General features: G+C 47.2%; 1 protein-coding gene across 1 annotated transcript in view; it reads left to right on the top strand.

The window, feature by feature from the left end:
- The first annotated feature begins 630 nt into the window (after positions 1 to 630).
- LOC144599093 (uncharacterized) overlaps positions 631 to 26583 on the top strand; it is a 29011-nt gene continuing 3058 nt past the window's right edge. Inside the window, exons 1-4 of the mRNA XM_078409813.1 lie at positions 631 to 1340; positions 2960 to 3020; positions 3521 to 6581; positions 26373 to 26544. Coding sequence (XP_078265939.1) covers positions 1298 to 1340; positions 2960 to 3020; positions 3521 to 6581; positions 26373 to 26544 — 3337 coding nt within the window. The 5' untranslated portion in view covers positions 631 to 1297. The remainder of the gene's footprint in view (positions 1341 to 2959; positions 3021 to 3520; positions 6582 to 26372; positions 26545 to 26583) is intronic.

Below are 26583 nucleotides of genomic sequence, written 5' to 3'. Positions count from 1 at the left end.
GTTAATTCCCGGAATGGCGGGACTGTCATATGTTGAAAGACTGGAGCGACCAGGCTTGTATACACTGAAATTTAGAAGGATGAGAGGGGATGTTATCGAAACATATGATTATTAAGGGGTTGGACACGTTAGAGGGAGGAAACATGTTCCCAATGTTGGGGGAGTCCAGAACAAGGGGCGACAGTTTAAGAATAAGGGGTAGGCCATTTAGAACGGAGATGAGGAAAAACCTTTTCAGTCAGAGAGTTGAAATTCTATGGAATTCTCTGCTTCAGAAGGCAGTGGAGGCCAATTCTCTGAATGCATTCAAGAGAGAGCTAGATGGAGCTCTGAAGGATAGCGGAGTCAGGGGGTATGGGGAGAAGGCAGTAACGGGCTACTGATTGTGAATGATCAGCCATGATCACATTGAATGGCGGTGCTGGCTCGAAGGGCCGACTGGCCTACTCCTGCACCTATTGTCTATAATGTACCAATTGTTGTTTAAAACAATTATAAATCGCCGACTTTTGAGCTTCAGCTTGAATGTAGGATAAATGTGGGTTTTGAATTGAAAAGGATCCTAAGGTGTTAACTTTAAATCTCATTAATTGTACATTTAATACTATTTATAAATGTAGGCTACATGAATATTAATTCCCGTGGTTTGTAACTTCAGCATTTATTTTATGCATAGTTATTGTTACCAAGAAAACGACAAATTGCCCTTTTAGATGTTGTTAGTGTGGAAAGTGATGGGTGAATGGGTACGTCCAGTAATGTGCCTGAAAGTACTCACACTTCCTCATCCCAGTCTACACTTGCCCACACTGACAACCTTTACAAATCTACCAGTTGGAACACTTTGAAATGACACTGGGGAAGATGCCATTGGTGCACTAATGGCTCCCCTGTGTCCTATTGATCATGGAGATCTCTCTCTCTCTTCTATTCTGCTTCTGATGAAGCACATGGCCGATGGAGTGCAGCGTAAGAGCCAAGAGAACATGTGCAGGAACTTGGGAGGGGGTGTAGATCAGTCACTATATTCCTGATCCACGTCAGGTTTTTGTACTGACCTACGGAATGTGATCTTGCGCTAATCTCGACTCTCAACTGAGAAACATCAACGTCTCAGGACGAGAGACGCCCATATTCTGGCCCCTCTGTGATTAACACGGCGAGACAAGATCTTCAGTTGTCATGGTGCTTATCCAGTGCAGAGTGGCAGCACGTACGGTGCTGGGGTAAACACCATTATCAGGAGTGTTCAGAGGCACTGTCTCTCCTTCACAGTCATGTGGAAGCTCAATGTGACATGGTCACTTCAATCTCCCTGCTGTACACACTTCACCAACAAGGCAAGTACAGTCAATGTATTATCCCACTTTTTAAGAAAGGAGGGAGAGAGAAAACGGGAAATTATAGACCAGTCAGTCTGACATCAGTGGTGGGGAAGATGTTGGAGTCAATTATAAAAGACGAAATTGCGGAGCATTTGGATAGCAGCAATAGGATCGGTCCGAGTCAGCATGGATTTACAAGGGGAAATCATGCTTGACTAATCTTCTGTAATTTTTTGAGGATGTAACTAGGAAAATTGACAGGGGAGAGCCGGTGGAAAGCCTTCGACAAGGTCCCACATAGGAGATTAGTGGGCAAAATTAGAGCACATGGTATTGGGGGTAGGGTACTGACATGGATAGAAAATTGGTTGACATCAGAAAGCAAAGAGTGGGGATAAATGGGTCCCTTTCAGAATGGCAAGCAGTGACTAGTGGGGTACCGCAAGGCTCGGTGCTGGGACCGCAGCTATTTACAATATACATTAATGACTTGGATGAAGGGATTAAAAGTACCATTAGCAAATTTGCAGATGATACAAAGCTGGGTGGTAGTGTGAACTGTGAGGAAGATGCTATGAGGCTGCAGGGTGACTTGCAGTGGGCGGATGCATGGCAGATGCAGTTTAATGTGGATAAATGTGAGGTTATCCACTTTGGTGGTAAGAATAGGAAGGCAGATTATTATCTGAATGGTATCAAGTTAGGAAAAGGGGACGTACAACGAGATCTGGGTGTCCCAGTGCATCAGTCACTGAAAGGAAGCATGCAGGTACAGCAGGCCATAAAGAAAGCCAATGAAATGTTGGCTTTCATAACAAGAGAAGTTGAGTATAGGAGCAAAGAGGTCCTTCTGCAGTTGTACAGGGCCCTAGTGAGACCGCACCTGGAGTACTGTGTGCAGTTTTGGTCTCCAAATTTGAGGAGGGATATTCTTGCTATTGAGGGCGTGCAGCGTAGGTTTACTAGGTTAATGCCCGGAATGGCGGGACTGTCATATGTTGAAAGACTGGAGCGACTATGCTTGTCTACACTGTAATTTAGAAGGATGAGAGGGGATCTTATCGAAACATAAGATTATTAAGGAGTTGGACACGTTAGAGGCAGGAAACATGTTCTCAATGTTGGGGGAGTCCATTTCGAACGGAGATGAGGAAAAACGTTTTCAGTCAGAGTTGTAAATCTGTGGAATTCTCTGCCTCAGAACTGACAACCTTTACAAATCTACCAGTTGGAACACTTTGAAACGACACTGGGGAAGATGCCATTGGTGCCCTGTGTCCCATTGATCATGGAGATCTCTCTCTTTCTTCTATTCTGCATCTGATGAAGCACAAAGCCGTTGGGTTGAAAGACATTTGCCCGGGGAATGAGTGCAGCGTAAGAGCCAAGAGGACATGTGCAGGGACTTGGGAGGGGGTGTAGATCACTCACTATATTCCTGATCCACGTCAGGTTTTTGTACTGACCTATGGAATGTGTTCTAGCGCTTGTATTCTAGCGCGTACGTGGTTGGGACAGTATGATAAGGATGCTGGAAGGTGTGAGAGAGGCTATGTTCGCAGTCTCCGATTCTTATGGCTAATAAAGAACTCTGTATGAAGTTAAACGACTTATCCTTATTATACTTCATACAGGGGGAGCTACCTGTGCGGGCTTTGATAAGAACTGTCAGACAGAGAGGACAAGAAGTCCAAGGTGGGTTAACAGCAAGATCTTGAACACCATTGATGTACAGTGGGATCTCAGGGACCAAGTCTATAACTCTGTGAAACTGGCAACACAAGTAGATAGAGTGGTCAACAAGGCAAACGGCAGCCGGGCTTTCATCAGTCGGGGCATTGAGTATAAGAATCATGTTGTAGCTTTATAAATCTTTGGCGAGGCCACGTTTACTGTATTGTGTGCAGCTTTTTTTGTTTTAGCTTTAAGCTTTAGTTTGAGAGTTACATCATGGAAACAGGCCTTTCGGCCCATCGAGTCCATGCCAACCATCGATCACCCATTCACACTAGTTCTATGTTATCACACTTCTGCATCCATTCCCTACATGCGAGGCTAATATATTTAATCTTTATCTGGATTTTTAAAATCTGATTAAAAATTAAATTGTGAATTTTTATTCTATTAGCTGTCCAGTGTATAAATGTGAAGTATTTATGATTTTTAAAGTTTTGTTGTTTTATTTAACTTTACAGGATAATGTCTTCCAACTATGTCCTGTGTGTTGTTTTAACACAGCTCTGTGTTTGCGCAATTTGCTCTCGGGATTGTGTGTTCAAGTCTAAGGCCTTCGTGTGCAGCGGAGAATCCATGACAGAGATGCCAGCACACATCCCGTTTAACACAACTGAAATGCACATCATAAAAACCAACGTTTCCACACTGGGGGCTGGCGTATTGAAGGATTATCCAATGTCACTTAACAGGATGGACTTCGATAACAATCTGTTAAGTACGATAGAAGTTGGAGCCTTGGATGCATTGACAAATCTGACAACCCTTGACATTGCAAGCAGCCCACTGGAAACACTGGATGTTGGGGTCTTTGACCACCTTCCACAGCTGATGTATCTTTACCTCTCGACAAACAAGATCAAGAAACTAGAAAAGGGGTTATTTGATAAACTTTTCAATTTAGAGGAATTACGGTTGTTTGGAAACAGAATCAGGGAGTTGCCAGATGGAATCTTTGACCAGCTTTCACGGCTGCAGAAACTGCACATGGCGACAAACAAGATACACCATCTATCACCACAAACATTTCACAAGCTCGCTCAACTCAAAAGTCTCAAACTTTACGAAAATCAGATCACTCATCTCCCAGTTGGTATTTTTGACAATCTCCCAGAATTAACTGAGCTGTCTTTGGCAAATAATAAAATTTCACAGCTCCCATTTGACATTTTTTCAAAACTTAATAAGTTGGAAAAGTTGTACGTGGGAAAGAACTTGATCGCAGAAGTTCCTGAGGAGCTGTTGATCAATTTGACAAAGTTAACTCGCCTGAAACTAGACTCCAACATGCTCTCACATCTTCCTGGCAATTTATTTGCATCAATGCCAGCCCTCAAAGAACTTTCTTTGGCTGAAAACCAATTCCTTGCTCTTCCTGATGACATCTTCAGTAAAGCGTCCGGCCTGTTGAAGCTGCTCCTGAACAAGAACCAGATCACGTTTATTGGAAAAAAAACTTTCAGTGGCCTCTCACAGTTGAGGGAACTTCATCTCCAAGAAAACAATATCAGTGTACTGCACAAGGATGCTTTTAAAGATTTATCTCAATTGAGGAAGCTGAATCTTGCTAATAACCTTTTGTCTAATATACCTAATGGAGCCTTTGACAATTTGACCTCGCTATCTTCCTCTGGACTCAATCTGTGGTATAATCATTTTGTTTGTGACTGTCAGCTGAAATATCTCAGAGATTGGATCAAACGGAACACTCGCAAAGTGAGGTCAGCCAGCGAGTTGCCGTGTCTCAGTGCTGCTAATGTCCACACGACTATTATTGAAGCAAGCGATGATGACCTGATCTGTGTGAGCACAACAGCCCCAACCACCGCTCCACACGTTCCCACACACACAACAAAACTGTCAACAGAACCACTGCGACAACCCACCATCACACACGTCTCAACGCCTGTAGTGACCACTGTACTAACTACCAGCACCAGCACACCATCCACCACCACACCTGTAGTGATCACTGTACTAACTACCACAGAACCCACCACCACACCTGTGACCACTGTACTAACTACCACACAACCCACCACAATACCTGTGACCACTGTACTAACTACCACAGAACCAACCACCACACCTGTAGTGACGACTGTACTAACTACCACAGAACCCACCACCACACCTGTGACCACTGTACTAACTACCACAGAACCCACCACCACACCTGTAGTGACGACTGTACTAACTACCACAGAACCCACCACCACACCTGTGACCACTGTACTAACTACCACAGAACCCACCACCACACCTGTGACGACTGTACTAACTAACACAGATCCCACCACCACACCTGTGACCACTGTACTAACTACCACAGAACCCACCACCACACCTGTGACCACTGTACTAACTACCACAGAACCCACCACCACACCTGTGACCACTGAACTAACTACCACACAACCCACCGCCATACCTGTGACCACTGTACTAACTACCACAGAACCCACCACCACACCTGTGACCACTGTACTAACTACCACACAACCCACCACCACACCTGTGACCACTGTACTAACTACCACAGAACCCACCACCACACCTGTGACTACTGTACTAACCACCACACAACCCACCACCACACCTGTAGTGACGACTGTACTAACTACCACAGAACCCACCACCACACCTGTGACCACTGTACTAACTACCACAGAACCCACCACCACACCTGTGACCACTGTACTAACTACCACAGAACCCACCACCACACCTGTGATCTCTGTACTAACTACCACACAACCCACCACACCTGTGACCACTGTACTAACTACCACACAACCCACCACCACACCTGTGACCACTGTACTAACTACCACACAACCCACCACACCTGCAGTGACCACTGTACTAACCACCACACAACCCACCACCACACCTGTGACCACTGTACTAACCACCACACAACCCACCACCACACCTGTGACCACTGTACTAACTACCACACAACCCACCACCACACCTGTGACCACTGTACTAACCACCCCAACTACTCCTGAACCAACGAGCACACCTGAAGTTTCACCAACCAGAGGCTCTACAGGTGCAGCCACAACAAGGATCTTTACAACTGCCAATGTGACAACTGGGAACCCTGCAGCTTGGTCCACAGCGGCTTGGTCCACGTCTCTGACCACAACCCAGGGAGTGAAGCCCCTTACTAGCACAACGCAGAATCTCTGCCTGGCCTTTGCTTCAGTGAATCTTACTCAATACGCCTCTAAAACAGCATGTGGACAGACCCCTAATCCAGAATTCATCTCCACCTCTGTCCAGACATCAAGTGTAGACAATGTCATCCCACCACTTTCTCAAACAGAATCCATGGCTTTCCATCGCAAGGAACCCTGCAAGTTCTTTGCTATATTTTATCTAATAATTCTACTATTTCAAATAATCTTTACATCCACTCTACTGTGGCATGAATGGAGACTTTACAAATCACTCTTTTATGGAAAGAAAAAGCAGGTTTCGATTAAACTGATCAGTTTTCAAGAAAATAACAAATCATTTTGAAGATAGACACAAAATGCTGGAGTAACTCAGCGGGACAGGCAGCATCTCTGGAGAGAAACAATGGGCGACGTCTCGGGTCTGAGAGACCTTCAGACTGAGAGACAGGGATGTTTAGAACAAAACAGGGCTGGCAAACAGATGACCCCCAGAAGGGTGGAGCCCACAATGCTCCAATGTTGGCTGGGGAAGATGTGCTAATGAGAGGGATACAAGGATGCGAACAGTGGAACCAGTAGAACGACTAGGATGTGGAGAGGGGAGGGGGAAAGAAATGCAGGAATTAACAAGTAATTTTAATACTATCTTAGGGAGTAACATCACATACTACATGGTTTAAAACATGATCAGAATCAGTTGGAGGAGATGAGTGAGACCACACCTGGAGCACCACGGGCAGATCAGGTCGCCCAATTACAGGAAGGATGTTGTTAAGTTGAAAAGGATGCAGAAGAGATTCACCAGGATGTTACCTGGGCTTGTGGGCTCGAGTTGCAGGGAGAGGGTGGGCAGGCTGGGACATTTATCTTTGGAGTGTAGGAGGCTGAGGGGTGACCTTATTGAGGTGTACAAGATCATGAGGAGCATGGATAAAGTGAACACTCACAGTCTTTTCCCCAGGATAGAGGATTCTAAAACTAGAGGGCACAGGATTAAGGTGAGAGGGAAGAGGTTTAAGAGGGAGATCAGGGGCAACCTGGGCAACCTCTTTACTCAGAGGGTAGTCAGTATCTGAAATGAGCTGCCAGAGGAAGCTACAGAAGAGGATACAGAAATCCTGGAAACGTTGCCACGTTAGTTTATTTGAGTTTCTTTTATTGTCACGTGTACCGAGGTTCAGTGAAAAGCTTTTGTTGCGTGCTAATAAGTTAGCGGAAAGGCAATACATGATTACAATCGAGCCATTCACAGTGTACAGATATCATTGCAGTCACCGGGTGGTGCTACAATGGCAGCCTTGCCAACAGACTGTCTCATCCTTTTTCTTCTGGTGTTTTTTTTAGTTTGTTGTTAAATGTATGTTTTAGTGTTCTTTAGCTTTGTATTATGTGGGGGGTGGGGGAAACTCTTTAGCATCTCCTACCTCGACGGAGATGCGATTTTTTTCTGTGTCGTGTGTCCGTCTGCACTGCGGCCGAACATTGTGGAGCTGGCGGTGTCTTGCTGGGGATCAACCTTGCGAGCTCCCACCGCGGGGGCCTGCGGACTTAACATCGTGGAGCTGGCGGTCCCTGTCGGGCATCGACTTCGGGAGCTCCAAGCCGCTGGAGCTTTGACCGCCCAATCGCAGGAGCTTCGATCGCCCTGATGTGGGGGCTTCGATCGCCCCGTCTGTGGATGGTTCAACTGCCCCGACTGCGGGAGAATAAAGAGTGAAGATTTGTCTTTATTGCCTTCCATCACAGTGAGGAATGTGGGGAATCCACTGTGGTGGATGTTTATGTTGACTTTTATGTAGTTGTGCGTCTTGTTGCTTTTTCAAGTATGACTGTATGGTAAATCGAGTTTCACTGTACCTTAATTGTTTTCTGTACCACTTTATCATTGTTACTTTTTTGCACATCTTTCATTCATTGTTCGATATCTCTCCACATCACCATCTATATCTCTCGTTTGCCTTATCCCTAACCGGTCTGAAGAAGGGTCTTGACCCAAAACGCTACCCATTCCTTCTCTCCAGAGATGCTGCTTGTCCCGCTGAGTTACTCCAGCTTTTTGCAGGGTTCGTACACATGGAACAGCAAAAAAAATCAATGACTTGCAAGGTCCAAAAATCCTATTTCAAGGACCAAAATCCAGCAAACATTGATGTTTCTTTTTTCAGTTTTTCTCTATAGGTAAGAAAATACTGTTGTCAAAACTGTTAATTTGGTGTATATATGGTTAATTAGTAAAAACTACGATGATTTTGTAGTTTTTTGTGCTTTATGCGGCAAGTTCACCCTCAACTCTCCCCGACTCTTTAACAATAGACAATAGGTGCAGGAGGAGGCCATTAGGCCCTTCGAGCCAGCACCGCCATTCAATATGATCATGGCTGATCATTCCCAATCAGTACCCCGTTCCTGCCTTCTCCCCATACCCCCTGACTCCGCTATCCTTAAGAGCTCTATACAGCTCTCTCTTGAATGTATTCAGAGAATTGGCCTCCACTGCCCTCTGAGGCAGAGAATTCCACAGATTCACAACTCTCTGACTAAAAAAGTTTTTCCTCATCTCAGTTCTAAATGGCCTACCCCTTATTCTTAAACTGTGGCCCCTTGTTCTGGACTCCCCCAACATTGGGAACATGTTTCCTGCCTCTAACGTGTCCAACCCCTTAACTTGTCCCGGAGACATGGAACCGCGGCAGCAGCGGCGGTGACTGGAGCCAGAAGCTGCTGGCGAAGGTTCACCGGAGAGCGGATCGCCACCAAACCAGAGCCGGGACAAGGCGAGAGATCACAGCGTCCCCTCGCAAACAACAAACCCAAGGAAAGTTCCCTCCTCGCTGCCGCAGCTCACCCCGGGGATGCTGGGCTTCTGAACAACAACCACAACACTTGTGTTTGTTCTTATTTTGCTGCGCTAGAGGGAGATGGGGCCGGGGAAGAGAATGGAGCGACGCAGATCGCACTGGCGCTGGGAGAGAGAGAGAGGGGAGAGAGAGAGAGGGGAGAGAGAGAGAGAGAGAGAGGGAGGGGTAGAGAGAGGGAGGGGTAGAGAGAGGGGGAGATAGTGAGGCGGGAGACTGGGGAGAGAGAAAGAGGGGGGAGAGAGAGGGGGGAGAGAGAAAGAGGGGGGAGAGAGAAAGAGGGGGGAGAGAGAAAGAGGGGGGAGAGAGAGGGAGGGGTAGAGAGAGGGAGGGGTAGAGAGAGGGAGGGGTAGAGAGAGGGAGGGGTAGAGAGAGGGAGGGGTAGAGAGAGGGAGGGGTAGAGAGAGGGATGGGTAGAGAGAGGGAGAGGGAGAGAGTGAGGCGGGAGACTGGGGAGAGAGAAAGAGGGGGGAGAGAGAGAGGGGGGAGAGAGTTGGGGTAGAGGGAGCAGCGGGTGAGAGCGAGAGCACGGGGAGGGGGAGGGTGTTAAGAGGGTCCAGTGAAGGAGTGCCGCCCCTTGTGGGGGCTGCTCCTCTCTCTCTCTCTCCAAGCGCTAGTGAGATCTTCACCTGCAAAAAAGATCACTTCTAACTATCTGCTTTCATGTCTTCTGAAAAAAAACAGCATCTAATTCAATTATGGTGTGAGCAACGGTACTAACGTTTAAGCATTTATATCAAAACATCACCAAATTTCTTGCTGAACAGGTCATTTACTTGTTCTCTCAGCTGTCTAGCTTTTTCCACCTTGGACACTTTTTCATTTTCTCCTTCTGAAAGAGACACGGGTTCCATCCTGACTACGGGCGCCGTCTGTACGGAGTTTGTACGTTCTCCCCGTGACCGTGTGGGTTTTCTCCGAGATCTTCGGTTTCCTCCCACACTCCAAAGACGTACAGGTTTGTAGGTTAATTGACTTGGGTTTGTATACTTGGTATAAGTGTAAATTGTCCCTAGTGTGTGTAGAATAGTGTTAATGTGCGGGGATCGCTCGTCGGCACGGACTCGGTGGGCTGAAGGAACTGTTTCCGTGGTGTATCTCTAAACTAAACTAAACCTTTGTAAAGCTCTGGACTCAGTTTGAATATTGTGTTCAATTCTAGTCATCTTATGATGTGGATGCGGTTGAGAGGGCCACAAGAGATTTATAAGAATGGTTCCTCAGTTGAGAGCCCACAGTTACAAGGATAAATTGGAGATGCTGGAAATGTTTTCTTCGGAGAAGGCCAAGAGAAGTTTCTGTAGAGCCAAGTAAATTGGTGAGAGATCTGGATAAAGTGAATAATTAGCCACAGTGCCAACTGGAGGAGATCAAGAACCAGAGATATAAAATAAAAGGGGAAGAGAATTAATTGGGTCATGACACAAAATCTTTTTCAAAAATTGCAGTGTGGCTGGAATCTGAAGCACATGTCCAGCAAGCATTGTGGAGATAGGTTCAGTTGCAACCTTCAGAAAGGAACTAAATAAATATACTGTGTAGAAGAAAAATTGCAAGCAACAGGTAAACGACCGATCTGGTAGCAAGGCAGCACAGATACTATGGACCATGTGAAATGTTTCTGTATCGTAACCATTTTATGACTGAGAAACCCACTTTGGATGATTGATATTCCCTAAAAGTCTCCTAAGCACGCAATTATATGTACAGACTTTACACAAGTAGAGGCGCTTGTAAGGTGGGGAGGACCTGTACAGAACAAAATTGTGAGAACAAACATTTCAGGTGAAAAGGGCATTTCACACAATATGGAGTTAAGGGCCAGATCCTTCTGTTTATCTGCAACAGTTGGAGTAATAGTAGTAGTCATAGTCTTTTTCACTTCAGGGATTTGGTTGTTTGCGACCGTGCTGCTTTGAGAAGAAAACTTGTACTGACAAAAAAGTTGCAACCAACTGCACTTGTACTAATTATGCCTCAGTGGCCCTAAACTAAACCAAACTCTTAACAAAATCCAATAAACCAAAAACTAAAGATCTATCCTTTCCGAGACAATATGAATAGTGTTAATGCGCAAACATTAGTGGTAACTAAAACCTCTGAATCCATTGTAAAGATTAGAAATCCAGTGCTCTTCAACAAACCAGAGGCCTCAGGACAACACAACATTAATCATTTGACACAAGCAACACCATTATTCACATGTACTGGAAATCCTCCCAGTGGTGCCTTTACCCGAGACGAGCCTTCAAAAAGATGCATGCCAAGACAAAATAGACTGAATGCTATGTTGTCCTGCTAATGGGAAGGACCAAATATGTTACAAAATTCTCAAGGCTTGATAGGGAAGATGTACATACTTTCCCTGGCTGTATGTCCTATCTCAAAATAAGGGACTGGATAGTTTGAACAGAAGAAATGTTTCTGCACATTTTAGTTTCTTTCATAGCATTTGATCAGTTCTAGTTTTTGATTAAGAGTAAGGCCTTTCTTTTTCTATCAGCATCTTTAGTACATCGCTTCCTACACATTCTTATCATCTTTGCAGCACAGTTCACAAGCAGCATCCTTTACAACCGATGCAACCTGCATAATACAAAGCGCATTCCGTAATTAATTGACCGCGTTATGTAATTCAATAGACAATAGGTGCAGGAGGAGGCCATTCGGCCCTTTGAGCCAGCACCGCCATTCAATGTGATCATGGCTGATCATTCTCAATCAGTACCCCGTTCCTGCCTTCTCCCCATACCCCCTGACTCCGCTATCCTTAAGAGCTCTATCTAGCTCTCTCTTGAATGCATTCAGAGAATTGGCCTCCACTGCCTTCTGAGGCAGAGAATTCCACAGATTTACAACTCTCTGACTGAAAAAGCATTTCCTCATCTCAGTTCTAAATGGCCTACCCCTTATTCTTAAACTGTGGCCCCTGGTTTTGGACTCCCCCAACATTGGAAACATGTTTCCTGCCTCTAACGTGTCCAACCCCTTAATAATCTTATACGTTTCGATAAGATCCCCTCTCACCCTTCTAAATTCCAGTGTATACAAGCCTAGTCGCTCCAGTCTTTCAACATAGAAACATAGAAAATAGGTGCAGGAGTAGGCCATTCGGCCCTTCGAGCCTGCACCGCCATTCAATATGATCATGGCTGATCATCCAGCTCAGTAGCCTGTACCTGCCTTCTCTCCATACCCCCTGATCCCTTTAGCAAAAAGGGCCACATCTAACTCCCTCTTAAATATAGCCAATGAACTGGCCTCAACTACCTTCTGTGGCAGAGAATTCCACAGACTCACCACTCTCTGTGTGAAGAAATGTTTTCTCATCTCGGTCCTAAAAGACTTCCCCCTTATCCTTAAGCTGTGGCCCCTGGTTCTGGACTCCCCCAACATCGGGAACAATCTTCCCGCATCTAGCCTCTCCAACCCCTTAAGAATTTTATATGTTTCTATAAGATCCCCCCTCAGTCTTCTAAATTCCAGCGAGTACAAGCCCAGTCTATCCAGTCTTTCCTCATATGTAAGTCCCGCCATCCCAGGGATCAATCTGGTGAACCTTCTCTGTACTCCCTCTAAGGCAAGAACGACTTTCCTCAGGTTAGGAGACCAAAACTGCACACAATACTCCAGGTGCGGTCTCACCAAGGCCCTGTACAACTGCAGCAGAACCTCCCTGCTCCTAAACTCGAATCCTCTTGCTATGAATGCCAACATACCATTCGCTTTCTTCACTGCCTGCTGCACCTGCATGCTTGCTTTCAATGACTGGTGCACCATGACACCCAGGTCACGTTGCATCTCCCCTTCTCCCAATCGGTCACCATTCAGGTAATACTCTGCTTTCCTGTTCTTGCCGCCAAAGTGGATAACCTCACATTTATCCACATTATATTGCATCTGCCATGCATTTGCCCACTCGCCTAATCTATCCAAGTCACTCTGCAGCCTCCTAGCATCCTCCTCGCAGCTAACACTGCCACCCAGCTTCGTGTCATCCGCAAACTTAGAGATGTTGCATTCAATTCCCTCGTCCAAATCATTAATATACACTGTAAATAACTGGGGTCCCAGCACTGAGCCTTGCGGTACCCCACTAATCACTGCCTGCCATTCCGAAAAGGATCTGTTTATTCCTACTCTTTGCTTCCTGTCCGCCAACCTCCTATCTATCCACCTCAATACCGTGTGCTTTAAGTTTGTACACCAATCTCCTATGTGGGACCTTGTCGAAGGCCTTCTGAAAGTCCAGATATAACACATCGACTGGTTCTCCCTTATCCACTCTACTAGTTACATCCTCGAAAAATTCTATAAGATTCGTCAGACATGATTTGCCTTTGGTAAATCCATGCTGACTTTGTCCGATGATTTCACCACTTTCCAAATGTGTTGCTATCACATCTTTAATAACTGACTCTAGCATTTTCCCCACTACCGATGTTAGGCTAACTGGTCTATAATTCCCCGTTTTCTCTTTCCCTACCTTTTTAAAAAGTGGGGTTACATTAGCTACCCTCCAGTCCTCAGGAACTACTCCAGAATCTAAAGAGTTTTGAAAAATTATCACTAATGCATCCACTATTTCTGAGGCTACTTCCTTAAGCACTCTGGGATGCAGCCTATCTGGCCCTGGGGATTTATCTGCCTTTAATCCATTTAATTTACCTAACACCATTTCCCGACTAACCTGGATTTCCCTCAGTTCCTCCATCTCATTAGACCCCCGGTCCCCCGCTATTTCCGGCAGACGGTTTATGTCTTCCTTAATGAAGACAGAACCAAAGTATTTGTTCAATCGGTCTGCCATCTCCTTGTTCCCTATGATCAATTCACCTGTTTCCGACTGCAAGGGACCTACATTTGCCTTAACTAATCTTTTTCTCTTGACATATCTATAAAAGCTTTTGCAGTCTGTTTTTATGTTCCTTGCCAGTTAATAATAATATTCATTTATTCATTTATTCCCTCATAATCTATTTTCCCTTTCCTAATTAAGCCCTTTGTCCTCCTCTGCTGGACTCTGAATTTCTCCCAGTCCTCTGGTATGCTACTTTTTCTGGCTAATCTGTATGCTTCATCTTTTGTTTTAATACTATCCTTGATTTCCCTTGTTAGCCACGGATGCACTACCTTTCCTGGTTTGTTCTTTTGCCAAAGTGGGATGAACACTTGTTGTAGTTCATCCATGCGACATTTAAATGCCTTCCATTGCATGTCCACCGTCAACCCTTTCAGCATCAATCGCCAGTCTACCTTGGACAATTCACGCCTCATACCCTCAAAGTTACCTTTCTTTAAGTTCAGAACACTTGTTTCTGTATCGACTTTGTCACTCTCCATCCTAATGAAGAACTCTACCATATTATGATCACTCTTGCCCAAGGGGCCTCGCACAACAAGACTGCTAACTAACCCTTCCTCATTACTCAATACCCAGTCTAGAATGGCCTGTTCAAGATTCAAGATTCAAGATTCAAGATAGCTTTATTTGTCATCCAATATTGGACGAAATTCAGTCACCCACAGTCCAACAATAAAAGCATTAAATAGGCATTAAAATTACACAACCCCAAAAACACACAAGAAAAGAAACATCCATCAAAGAAACATCCATCACAGTGAGTCTCCTCCAGTCCTCTCCTCACTGCGATGGAAGGCCACAATGTCTTTCCCTTCTCCTGCCGTCTTCTCCCACGGTCAGGTTGTTGTGGTTGCAGGCCGCGCCGGACGGTCCGCAGCAGCCGGAGCCTAAGGCGAGTCGCAGCCGCTCCCGCAGCCTCCGAAGACGGCCGGCTCCGCCGATGATAAGTCCGATCCGGGCGGGCGAACACGCTGCCGCTGTTGCTGCACGTCGGGGCGGTCATGGCTCCCGACATTGAAGCCCCCACCCAGCAGAGAAAAATCCCGCGGCATATTTTAGGCCGCGCCGGACGGTGAAATGTCCGCGACCCAAGCCCCAGCGGGCGAACACGCTGCCGCTGCCGGAGCTCCCGATGTCGGCATCCACGCGGCCCGAGCCTAAGGCGAGTCGCAGCCGCTCCCGCAGCCTCCGAGGACGGCCAGCTCCGGTGATGGTAAGTCCGATCCGCGGGCTCTGCGAACCAGAGCCCTGGAGGCCGCCAGCTCCAGGAGTTGGGCCGATGGTAGGCCGCAGCAGGAATGGAGACAACACCCAGAAAACAAAGGTCGGGTCTCCGTTCGGAAGGGACACCTATTTACAATTTTACAGTTCCCCCCTCCCCTCCACATACACACATAGTACACAAACACAAAAACACCACATCACAACTACAATTAAGACAAAAAAACAACAAAAACACAAAGACAAATGGACCGCAGGTAAGCCGCAGCTGCTATGGCAGCGCCGCCATTTCTCGTTGGTTCCTCGACATGTTGGTTTAGAAAACCATCTCTCAAACATTCCAAGAAATCCTCTTCCTCAGCACCCCTGCCAGTTTGGTTCACCCAATCTATATGTAGATTGAAGTCACCCATTATAACTGCTGCACCTTTAGTGCATGCATTTCTAATTTCCTGCTTGATGCCATCCCCAACCTCCCTACTGCTGTTAGGTGGCCTGTACACAACTCCCACTAGCGTTTTCTGCCCCTTAGTGTTTCGTAGCTCTACCCATATCGATTCCACTTCCTCCAAGCTAATGTCCTTCCTTTCCACTGCTTTAATCTCCTCTCTAACCAGTAACGCTACCCCACCCCCTTTTCCTTTCTGTCTATCCCGCCTGAATATAGAATATCCCTGGATGTTGAGCTCCCAGCCTTGGTCACCCTGGAGCCATGTCTCCGTAATCCCAACTATATCATAATCATTAATAACTATCTCCACATTTAATTCATCCACCTTATTACGTATACTCCTTGCATTGGATACTCCTTCACCTTCAAGATGGCCGCGCCATTGTGTTTGGCTGCCTGTCGTCGCTCACCTGGAGATCGTAGTGTTCTTCGAGCCACTTTGGTTTACGACCGCCGAACCTTCCTGTTGATCTGACCCTCCGTCGTCGACTTCTTCAGTCCAGGTCCCGGACAAAGTTTCTTCCAGCGATCGCTCCTCGATCAACTCCCGGTAGATGTGCGGGCCCAGCCTTACATCCACCGCCGCACGCACCGCGCTAGGAGGCGGGGTAAACGCACGGGAACATTCGAAAATTAAAAAAACCTCGCCCGCGCTCATCCAACAGCGGCCTACCTCGCCCAGCGCTGCGAAGTCGGACCTGGTCGACCTTACAGCTCCATCCACCGGCGCTCCCTCGAGCTCAGGTATGCCGCTCTTCGACCGATCATCCCGGTCCCTGGACTGCCGGCCCTTGGGCTCCCAGCAAGGCCATCTGTGAAGCGCAGCGGCATGGTCTCCCTGAACCTCCGCCCGCTGGCGTGGGAGCCGCTACCGGACCGAAGCTCACCTGCTGTCCCTGCTAAAGTGGCCCTGATCAACGTAAGATCCCTACAGAACAAGACCTTCATCCTCAACGACTTCTTCATCACCCGTGGATTGGACTTCTTACTGCTCACAGAATCCTGGCTTAACCCTGGTGAGCTTGCTCCACTCGTGGAACTCTGTCCTGATAACTGTCACTTCTTCACCTCGCCTAGGCTCTCCGGACGCGGTGGGGGCTTAGCCACTGTGTTTAAGAAACATTTCAACTGCCGCCTCCTGAACGCTGATCATTTCTCCAGTTTCGAGGTGCAACTAATTAAAGTAGGCCTAGCCTATCCCCTCTTAATTGTTCTTGTGTATCGCCCACCAAAAATGCATAAGGACTTCATCACCCAATTTGCTGATCTGATTTCTAGCATTTTGCCCAAATTTGACCGGATCATGATTCTTGGTGACTTTAATATTCATGTTTGCTGTCCCACTAAGCCTCTTGTGAGTGAATGTATGCACCTGGTTGAGTCCTTCAATCTGACTCTTCACACCACGAGACCCACTCACAAGTTAGGCCATACTCTCGACCTAGTGTTATCGTTCGGATTCCCAATCAACAACATTGAAACTACTGAAGCCTGTCTATCGGACCACAGCGCTATCATTTTTGACGCATCTCTGCCTTTATCTCCCGCAAAATCTCATCTCCCTGTTCGCTACTCCCGCGACATAAATTCATTGACTGCCAGTAAATTCTCCGAGGCTCTCACAGCTGCCCCCAACATCTGCACTATTGAGGCTTCTCCCCCCCATCTCAGCACTGAGGATCTCACCTCTTTATTTAATATCACTTGCTCTTCCATCCTGGATTCCATCGCTCCCCTTAAAATGAAAAAGCCTAAGCCCAAAGGTCGGCCGTGGCTCAATGACACCACCAAAGCCCTAAGAAGGGAGTGCAGAAAATCAGAAAGGAGGTGGAAATGTGACAAGCTTCAAATTTCCTTCGAAATTCTGAGAAACAATCTTCTCAAATACCAGGAAGCAGTAAAGTCTGCTAGAGCACAATACTTCTCCGACCTTATTTCCAAAAACTCTCATAACTCCAAGGTCCTATTTAGAACAATTACCTCTGTCATATGTCCCGCCCCCAGTACCAGCTTAGTTGGGTCCCCTGCTAAGTGCGAAGAATTCGCTAAATTTTTCACCAACAAAGTTGAGAATATTAGAATGAACATTTCCCCTCCCACCCGTGACCTAGCTGTCTCACTAGTCTGTTCATCTAAATTGGACTGCTTCCAACCCGTCACTCTATCCTCCCTTGCAAAGCTTGTCTCCGCTATGAAACCTGCAACCTGCCCCCTTGATCCTGCCCCCACTGCCCTTCTGAAGGATGTCATTGCAATAGCCGGTCCCAGCATCCTCTCTATTATCAACAGTTCTCTGGCCACTGGCACTGTTCCAACCAGTTTCAAGCACGCGGTGGTCCAGCCCCTACTGAAAAAACCTAACCTAGACCCCACCTTGCCTAGCAACTACAGACCCATTTCCAAACTGCCATTCCTGTCAAAAGTCCTTGAAAAGGCAATCCTAAACCAATTAGTGCCCTACCTGCACCAAAACACCATCCTGGAAAGTTTCCAGTCAGGTTTCAGAGCCCACCACAGCACAGAGTCTGCCTTGTTGAAGGTACACAACGACCTGCTTCTCGCCATCGACACCGGCGACTGTGCAATCCTGCTCCTTCTCGACCTCAGCGCAGCGTTCGATACAGTGGACCACACCATCCTTATTGACCGTCTCCGGTACGCGGTTGGCATTGATGGCACTGCCCTGAGCTGGTTCGCTTCGTACCTCAAAGATAGGAGTTTCGCCATCAACATAGGCAGTTATTCCTCTGCTCCAGCTAGCCTCTCCTGCGGAGTTCCACAAGGCTCCATCCTAGGCCCCATTCTCTTCTCTCTATACATGCTCCCCCTTGGCCAAATCATTCAAAGGCACGGCATTTCTTTCCACTGCTATGCCGATGACACTCAGCTTTACCTCCCCCTGAAACCCAACAACCAGTCAAATTTAAACAGCCTCTCACACTGCCTTGAGGACATAAAATGTTGGATGGCACAGAACTTCCTCCAATTAAATGAGAGCAAGTCTGAGGTCATCCTATTCGGCCCCCCCGACTCCATCAAATTGATAATAGGCAGTCTTGGAAGCCTATCCTGCCTAGTCAAACCGCATGTCAAAAACCTCGGCATGATATTTGACTCTGCATTAAAATTTGATAAGCAAGTCAACGCTGTGGTAAAAGCCAGCTTCTTCCAACTTCGAACCATAGCTAAAATCAAACCTTTCCTCCAATTCGACGACACAGAAAAAATCATTCACGCTTTCATTTCCTCCCGCCTAAACTACTGCAACTCCCTATACACTGGGATCAGCCAATCTTCCCTGTCCCGCCTGCAACTGGTCCAAAACGCCGCAGCAAGACTCCTGACGGGTACCCGTAAAAGGGACCACATCACCCCGATTCTGGCCTCTCTCCACTGGCTCCCTGTACGGTACAGAATCAACTTCAAGCTCCTCCTATTCACGTATAAAGCCCTAAATGGACACTCCCCCCCCTACATCAAAAATCTTCTAACCCCCCTCTCTAACTCCAGGTCCCTCAGATCGGCCGACTTGGGGCTATTCACTATCCCGCGGTCTAGGCTTAAACTCAGGGGTGACCGCGCTTTTGTGGTTGCAGCTCCTAGACTGTGGAACAGCATCCCTCTCCCCATCAGAACTGTCCCCTCCATCGACTCCTTTAAGTCCAGGCTCAAAACATATTTCTACTCCCTAGCGTTTGAGGCTCATTGAGGAGGCGCTGTGAACTGTTTGCGTGCTACTGTATGTTTTCATTTTTTTTCTATTGGAACCTAATTAAATGTACAGCACTTTGGTCAACGTGGGTTGTTTTTAAATGTGCTATACAAATAAAATTGACTTGACTTGACTTGCATTGAGACACAAAGCCTTCAGGCTTGTTTTTACAACTCTCTTACCCCTTATACGATTATGTTGAAAAGTGGCCCTTTTTGATTTTTGCCCTGGATTTGTCTGCCTGCCACTTTTACTTTTCACCTTGCAACCTGTTGCTTCTACCCTCATTTTACACCCCTCTGTCTCTCTGCTCCTGCTCCCATCCCCCTGCCACATTAGTTTAAATTCTCCCCGACAGCACTAGCAAACACTCCCCCTAGGACATTGGTTCCATTCCAGCTCAGGTGCAGACCGTCCTGTTTGTACTGGTCCCACCTCTCCCAGAACTGGTTCCAATGTCCTAAAAATTTGAATCCCTCCCCCTTGCACCATTTTTCAAGCCATGTATTCATCTGAAATATCCTCCTATTCCTACTCTGACTAGCACGTGGCACTGGTAGTAATCCAGAGATTATTACCTTTGAGGTCCTACTTTTTAGTTTATCTCCTAGCTCTCTAAATTCACCTTGTAGGACCTCATCCCGTTTTTTACCTAAATCGTTGGTGCCAACGTGCACCACGACAACTGGCTGCTCACCCTCCCCCTTCAGAATGTCCTGCAGCCGCTCAGAGATATCCCTGACCCTTGCACAAGGGAGGCAACATACCATCCTGGAGTCTCGTTTGCGGCCGCAGAAACGCCTATCTATTCCCCTTACAATTGAATCCCCTATCACTATAACCCTTCCACTCTCTTTCCTCCCCTCTTTTGCCGCAGAGCCACCCACGGTGCCATGAACTTGGCTGCTGCTGCCTTCCAAAATGGCATATCTGTTTAGGAGGGAGATGACCGCAGGGGACTCCTGCACTACCTGCCTACTGCTACACTGGCTAGTGGCCACCCGTTTCCTTTCTGTCCGCTTATCTTTTACCTGTGGTGTGGCCAACTCACTATACGTGCTATCCACGACCTTCTCAGCATCGTGGATGCTCCAGAATGAGTCCAACCGCAGCTCCAACCGTTCAATGCGGTTTGCCAGGAGCTGCAGCTGGACACACTTCCTGCACACGTAGTCATCAGGGACACCGACAATATCCCTGATCTCCCACATGTTGCAGGATGAGCATTCCACGGGGCCGATCTCATCTGACATGTCTTACCCCCAAATTAAATCAAATCCTTCTTAATCCTTTAAGCTGTACCTTTACTAAGAAGCACTGAACCCTTAACTCACTGAACCCTGAACTCACTGAACCCTGAACTCACCGAACCCTTAACTCACCGAACCCTGAACTCACCGAACCCTGAACTCACTGAACCCTGAACTCACCGAACCCTTAACTCACTGAACCTTTAACTCACTGAACCCTGAACTCACTGAACCCTGAACTCACCGAACCCTTAACTAAAAGTACGAACAAAAAGCAGAAATACAACCCCGGGGTTACGCCCAATCAGCTGCTTCCTCTAGTCCGCTTCCACCAATCAGCGGCTTCCTCCAGAACACTTCTTTTAAAGTGTGTGGGAATGTTTTTACACCAACGCTCCAACCGCTCCTGGGCCTCTGTGTGAACAAGCCCCGCGCTGGGTTTTTAAACCTACCGCCCGGACGCAGCTCCAACCGCCTCCAACCGCTTCTGGGCCTCTGGGTGAACAAAGCCCCGCGCTGGGTTTTTAAACCTACTGCCCGGACGCTGCTCCAACTGCCTCCAACCGCTTCTGGGTCAAAACATATGATAGTCCCGCCATTCCGGGAATTAACCTAGTAAACCTACGCTGCATGCCCTCAATAACAAGAATATCCTTCCTCAAATTTGGAGACCAAAACTGCACAGTACTCCAGGTGCGGTCTCATGAGGGCCCTGTACAACTGTAGAAGGACATCTTTGCTCCTATACTCACCTTTTCCCTCAGCCTAACTTACTAATTGAATTCCTGCCTCCCAGGAGCTGAATGGCGACACCGAAGCTCCGACCAAGCCACTGGATGATCCATTGGCCCGTCAATCGCAGGACCGCACGACAAGTTCGGTTTACACGAAAACCACCACCTTGGGCTCGCTGCAATGCAGGTTTTACCAACCTCGCACGAAGCCATAAAGGTTACAAACATCTGAGCAAACGCGTTTTAGAAAAAGTTACGTTGTTAATGTGGGGAAAAAATTCTATTGATTCGTGTATCCTGCCACCAAACGGTCGCAAAGTACATCGTTATCAAACCTACACTCACTGGGAAGAAAATGTTTGCGAGACTGCATGCAATGCAATCCACCTAAAATTTCAAACATGTGCAGTTTGAAGCAGAGGAGCCGTGGCTGCAAGTTATTTATTTTCAGTGGTGAGGATTCAATGGCAGAGAGAGGAGGTGGGGAGTGGTATCTGTCCCTCCCTCCGGCCGCTGCAGTCCAGGCCGCCGCCATCAGCGAAGCCACATACATGGAGCCCAAACATGGCCCCTGGCTCAACCTAGTCTTGTCGATGCTGCACCAACCACCGCCGTTGGGTTATAAACGTGCAGTTCCTCATGCATGCAGTTGCAGATTTAAAATGTTGTGTTTGCAAGCAACAGTTTAATAGATTTACTATCAGCATGAGATTTTATATTCCAAGGATTCCAAGCAGGGATGGTTCTGGGGTACAGTCAATGTTGTACCGTCCGCACACGCAGCGGAGAGAGAGAAACAAACACGCGAGGCCATGCTGGTATTTGGCCGGAGCTGACGGGTTTGTGAAGAAAACGCATAAGACCAGTCGCAGGAGAAGTGGCGGCGCTCGCGCGCCAAAAATCCCCCTTCAGGCCCCGATAGAAAATTCTAGAAAGGGAAAAAAAATAGAGGGGGGGGGGGAGAGGGGGCGTGGATTCGATGATCAGTCACAATGTCATTGCACGGCTCTCAGTTACCTCAACTCGAGATAATATTCGTGCTTTAATATAATCACCCAAATAAAAAGCCCAGCAGATGCCGCCACAGATCAAGCCGCGGTTCCGGCGCTCCTTCACCGGACCCTCTGACGCCCTACCCCCCCACTCACTCTCTCTCTCCCCCCCACTCACTCTCACTCTCCCCCCCCACTCACTCTTACTCCCACTCACTCTCCCCCCCACTCTCTCACTCTCCCCCCCACTCTCTCACTCTCTCCCCCCCCACTCACTCGTCACTCTCCCCCCCACTCACTCTCTCTCTCCCCCCCACTCACTCTCCCCCCCCACTCACTCTCCCCCCCCACTCACTCTCACCTCTCCCCCCCCACGTCACTCTCCCCCACTCACTCTCTCCCCCCCACACTCTCTCCCCCCACTCACTCTCCCCCCACTCACTCTCTCCCCCCCACTCACTCCTCTCCCCCCACACTCACTCTCTCCCCGCCCATTCACACTCTCCCCCCACTCACTCTCTCCCCCCCACTCACTCTCTCCCCGCCCATTCACACTCTCTCCCCCCACTCACTCTCTCCCCCCACTCACTCTCCCCCCCTCCACTCACTCTCTCCCCCCACTCACTCTCTCCCCCCACTCACTCTCTCCCCGCCCATTCACTCTCTCCCCCCACTCACTCTCTCCCCCCACTCACTCTCTCTCCCCCCTCACTCTCTCCCCCCCACTCTCCCCCCCCCCACTCTCTCTCTCTCACCCTCCACTCTCTCTCTTCCCCCCTCTCTCTCTACCCCGACTCTCTACTCCCCCATTCTCTCTCCCCCACTCTCTTCCCACTCTCTCTCTACCCCAACTCTCTACTCTCCCCCCCCCCCCACTACCTTGGTACAAGTACTAAACTCTACTCTCAACTGAGAAACATCAACGTCTCAGGACGAGAGACGCCCATATTCTGGCCCCTCTGTGATTAACACGGCGAGACAAGATCTTCAGTTGTCATGGTGCTTATCCAGTGCAGAGTGGCAGCACGTACGGTGCTGGGGTAAACACCATTATCAGGAGTGTTCAGAGGCACTGTCTCTCCTTTCACAGTCATGTGGAAGCTCAATGTGACATGGTCACTTTCAATCTCCCTGCTGTACACACTTCACCAACAAGGCAAGTACAGTCAATGTATTATCCCACTTTTTAAGAAAGGAGGGAAGAGAGAAAACGGGAAATTATAGACCAGTCAGTCTGACATCAGTGGTGGGGAAGATGTTGGAGTCAATTATAAAAGACGAAATTGCGGAGCATTTGGATAGCAGTAATAGGGATCGTCCGAGTCAGCATGGATTTACAAGGGGGAAATCATGCTTGACTTATCTTCTGTAATTTTTTTGAGGATGTAACTAGGAAAATTGACAGGGGAGAGCCGGTGGAAAGCCTTCGACAAGGTCCCACATAGGAGATTAGTGGGCAAAATTAGAGCACATGGTATTGGGGGTAGGGTACTGACATGGATAGAAAATTGGTTGACATCAGAAAGCAAAGAGTGGGGGATAAATGGGTCCCTTTTCAGAATGGCAAGCAGTGACTAGTGGGGTACCGCAAGGCTCGGTGCTGGGACCGCAGCTATTTACAATATACATTAATGACTTGGATGAAGGGATTAAAAGTACCATTAGCAAATTTGCAGATGATACAAAGCTGGATGGCAGTGTGAACTGTGAGGAAGATGCTATGAGGTTGCAGGGTGACTTGGACAGGTTTGTGTGAGTGGGCGGATGCATGGCAGATGCACTTTAATGTGGATAAGTGTGAGGTTATCCAGCTTTGGTGGTAAGAATAGGAAGGCAGATTATTATCTGAATGGTGTCATTTTATGAACAGGGGACGTACAACGAGATCTGGGTGTCCTAGTGCATCAGTCACTGAAAGGAAGCATGCAGGTACAGCAGGCAGTGAAGAAAGCCAATGGAATGTTGGACTTCATAACAAGGAGGAGTTGAGTATAGGAGCAAAGAGGTCCTTCTGCAGTTGTACAGGGCCCTAGTGAGACCCAGCACCTGGAGTACTGTGTGCAGTTTTGGTCTCCAAATTTGAGGAAGGATATTCTTGCTATTGAGGGCGTGTAGCGTAGGTTTACTAGGTTAATTCCCGGAATGGCGGGACTGTCATATGTTGAAAGACTGGAGCGACCAGGCTTGTAATACACTGAAATTTAGAAGGATGAGAGGGGATGTTATCGAAACAATATGATTATTAAGGGGTTGGACACGTTAGAGGGAGGAAACATGTTCCCAATGTTGGGGGAGTCCAGAACAAGGGGCCACAGTTTAAGAATAAGGGGTAGGCCATTTTAGAACGGAGATGAGGAAAAACCTTTTCAGTCAGAGAGTTGAAATTCAATGGAATTCTCTGCTTCAGAAGGCAGTGGAGGCCAATTCTCTGAATGCATTCAAGAGGAGAGACTAGATAGAGCTCTGAAGGATAGCGGAGTCAGGGGGTATGGGGAGAAGGCGGTAACGGGCTACTGATTGTGAATGATCAGCCATGATCACATTGAATGGCGGTGCTGGCTCGAAGGGCCGACTGAGCCTACTCCTGCACCTATTGTCTATAATGTACCAATTGTTGTTTAAAACAATTATAAATCGCCGACTTTTGAGCTTCAGCTTGAATGTAGGATAAATGTGGGTTTTGAATTGAAAAGGATCCTAAGGTGTTAACTTTAAATCTCATTGAATTGTACATTTAATACTATTTATAAATGTAGGCTACATGAATATTAATTCCCGTGGTTTGTAACTTCAGCATTTATTTTATGCATAGTTATTGTTACCAAGAAAATGACAAATTGCCCTTTTAGATGTTGTTAGTGTGGAAAGTGATGGGTGAATGGGTACGTCCAGTAATGTGCCTGAAAGTACTCACACTTCCTCATCCCAGTCTACACTTGCCCACACTGACAACCTTTACAAATCTACCAGTTGGAACACTTTGAAATGACACTGGGGAAGATGCCAATGGTGCACTAATGGCTCCCCTGTGTCCGATTGATCATGGAGATCTCTCTCTTTCTTCTATTCTGCATCTGATGAAGCACAAAGCCGTTGGGTTGAAAGAACATTTGCCCGGGGAATGAGTGCAGCGTAAGAGCCAAGAGGACATGTGCAGGGACTTGGGAGGGGGTGTAGATCACTCACTATATTCCTGATCCACTGTCAGGTTTTTGTACTGACCTATGGAATGTGATCTAGCGCTTGTATTCTAGCGCGTACGTGGTTGGGACAGTATGGATAAGGATGCTGGAAGGTGTGAGAGAGGCTATGTTCGCAGTCTCCGATTCTTATGGCTAATAAAGAACTCTGTATGAAGTTAAAACGACTTATCCTTATGTATACTTCATACAGGGGGAGCTACCTGTGCGGGCTTTGATAAGAGCTGTCAGACAGAGAGGACAAGAAGTCCAAGGTGTGTTAACAGCAAGATCTTGAACAGCCATTGATGTACAGTGGGATCTCAGGGACCAAGTCTATAACTCTGTGAAAACTGGCAACACAAGTAGATAGAGTGGTCTAACAAGGCAAACGGCAGCCGGGCTTTCATCAAGTCGGGGCATTGAGTATAAGAATCATGTTTGTAGCTTTATAAATCTTTGGCGAGGCCACGTTTACTGTATTGTGTGCAGCTTTTTTTGTTTTAGCTTTAAGCTTTAGTTTGAGAGTTACATCATGGAAACAGGCCTTTCGGCCCATCGAGTCCATGCCAACCATCGATCACCCATTCACACTAGTTCTATGTTATCACACTTCTGCATCCATTCCCTACATGCGAGGCTAATATATTTAATCTTTATCTGGATTTTTAAAATCTGATTAAAAATTAAATTGTGAATTTTTATTCTATTAGCTGTCCAGTGTATAAATGTGAAGTATTTATGATTTTTAAAGTTTTGTTGTTTTATTTAACTTTACAGGATAATGTCTTCCAAACTATGTCCCTGTGTGTTGTTTTAACACAGCTCTGTGTTTGCGCAATTTGCTCTCGGGATTGTGTGTTCAAGTCTAAGGCCTTCGTGTGCAGCGGAGAATCCATGACAGAGATGCCAGCACACATCCCGTTTAACACAACTGAAATGCATATCCTAAAAACCAACGTTTCCACACTGGGGGCTGGCGTATTGAAGGATTATCCAATGTCACTTAACAGGATGGACTTCGATAACAATCTGTTAAGTACGATAGAAGTTGGAGCCTTGGATGCATTGACAAATC

Source organism: Rhinoraja longicauda, chromosome 13 (assembly GCF_053455715.1).
Source record: "Rhinoraja longicauda isolate Sanriku21f chromosome 13, sRhiLon1.1, whole genome shotgun sequence".
Taxonomy (NCBI): Eukaryota; Metazoa; Chordata; class Chondrichthyes; order Rajiformes; family Arhynchobatidae; genus Rhinoraja; species Rhinoraja longicauda.
Note: the sequence above shows the minus strand (reverse complement) of the source record. Positions and strands in the feature narration are given on the sequence as shown.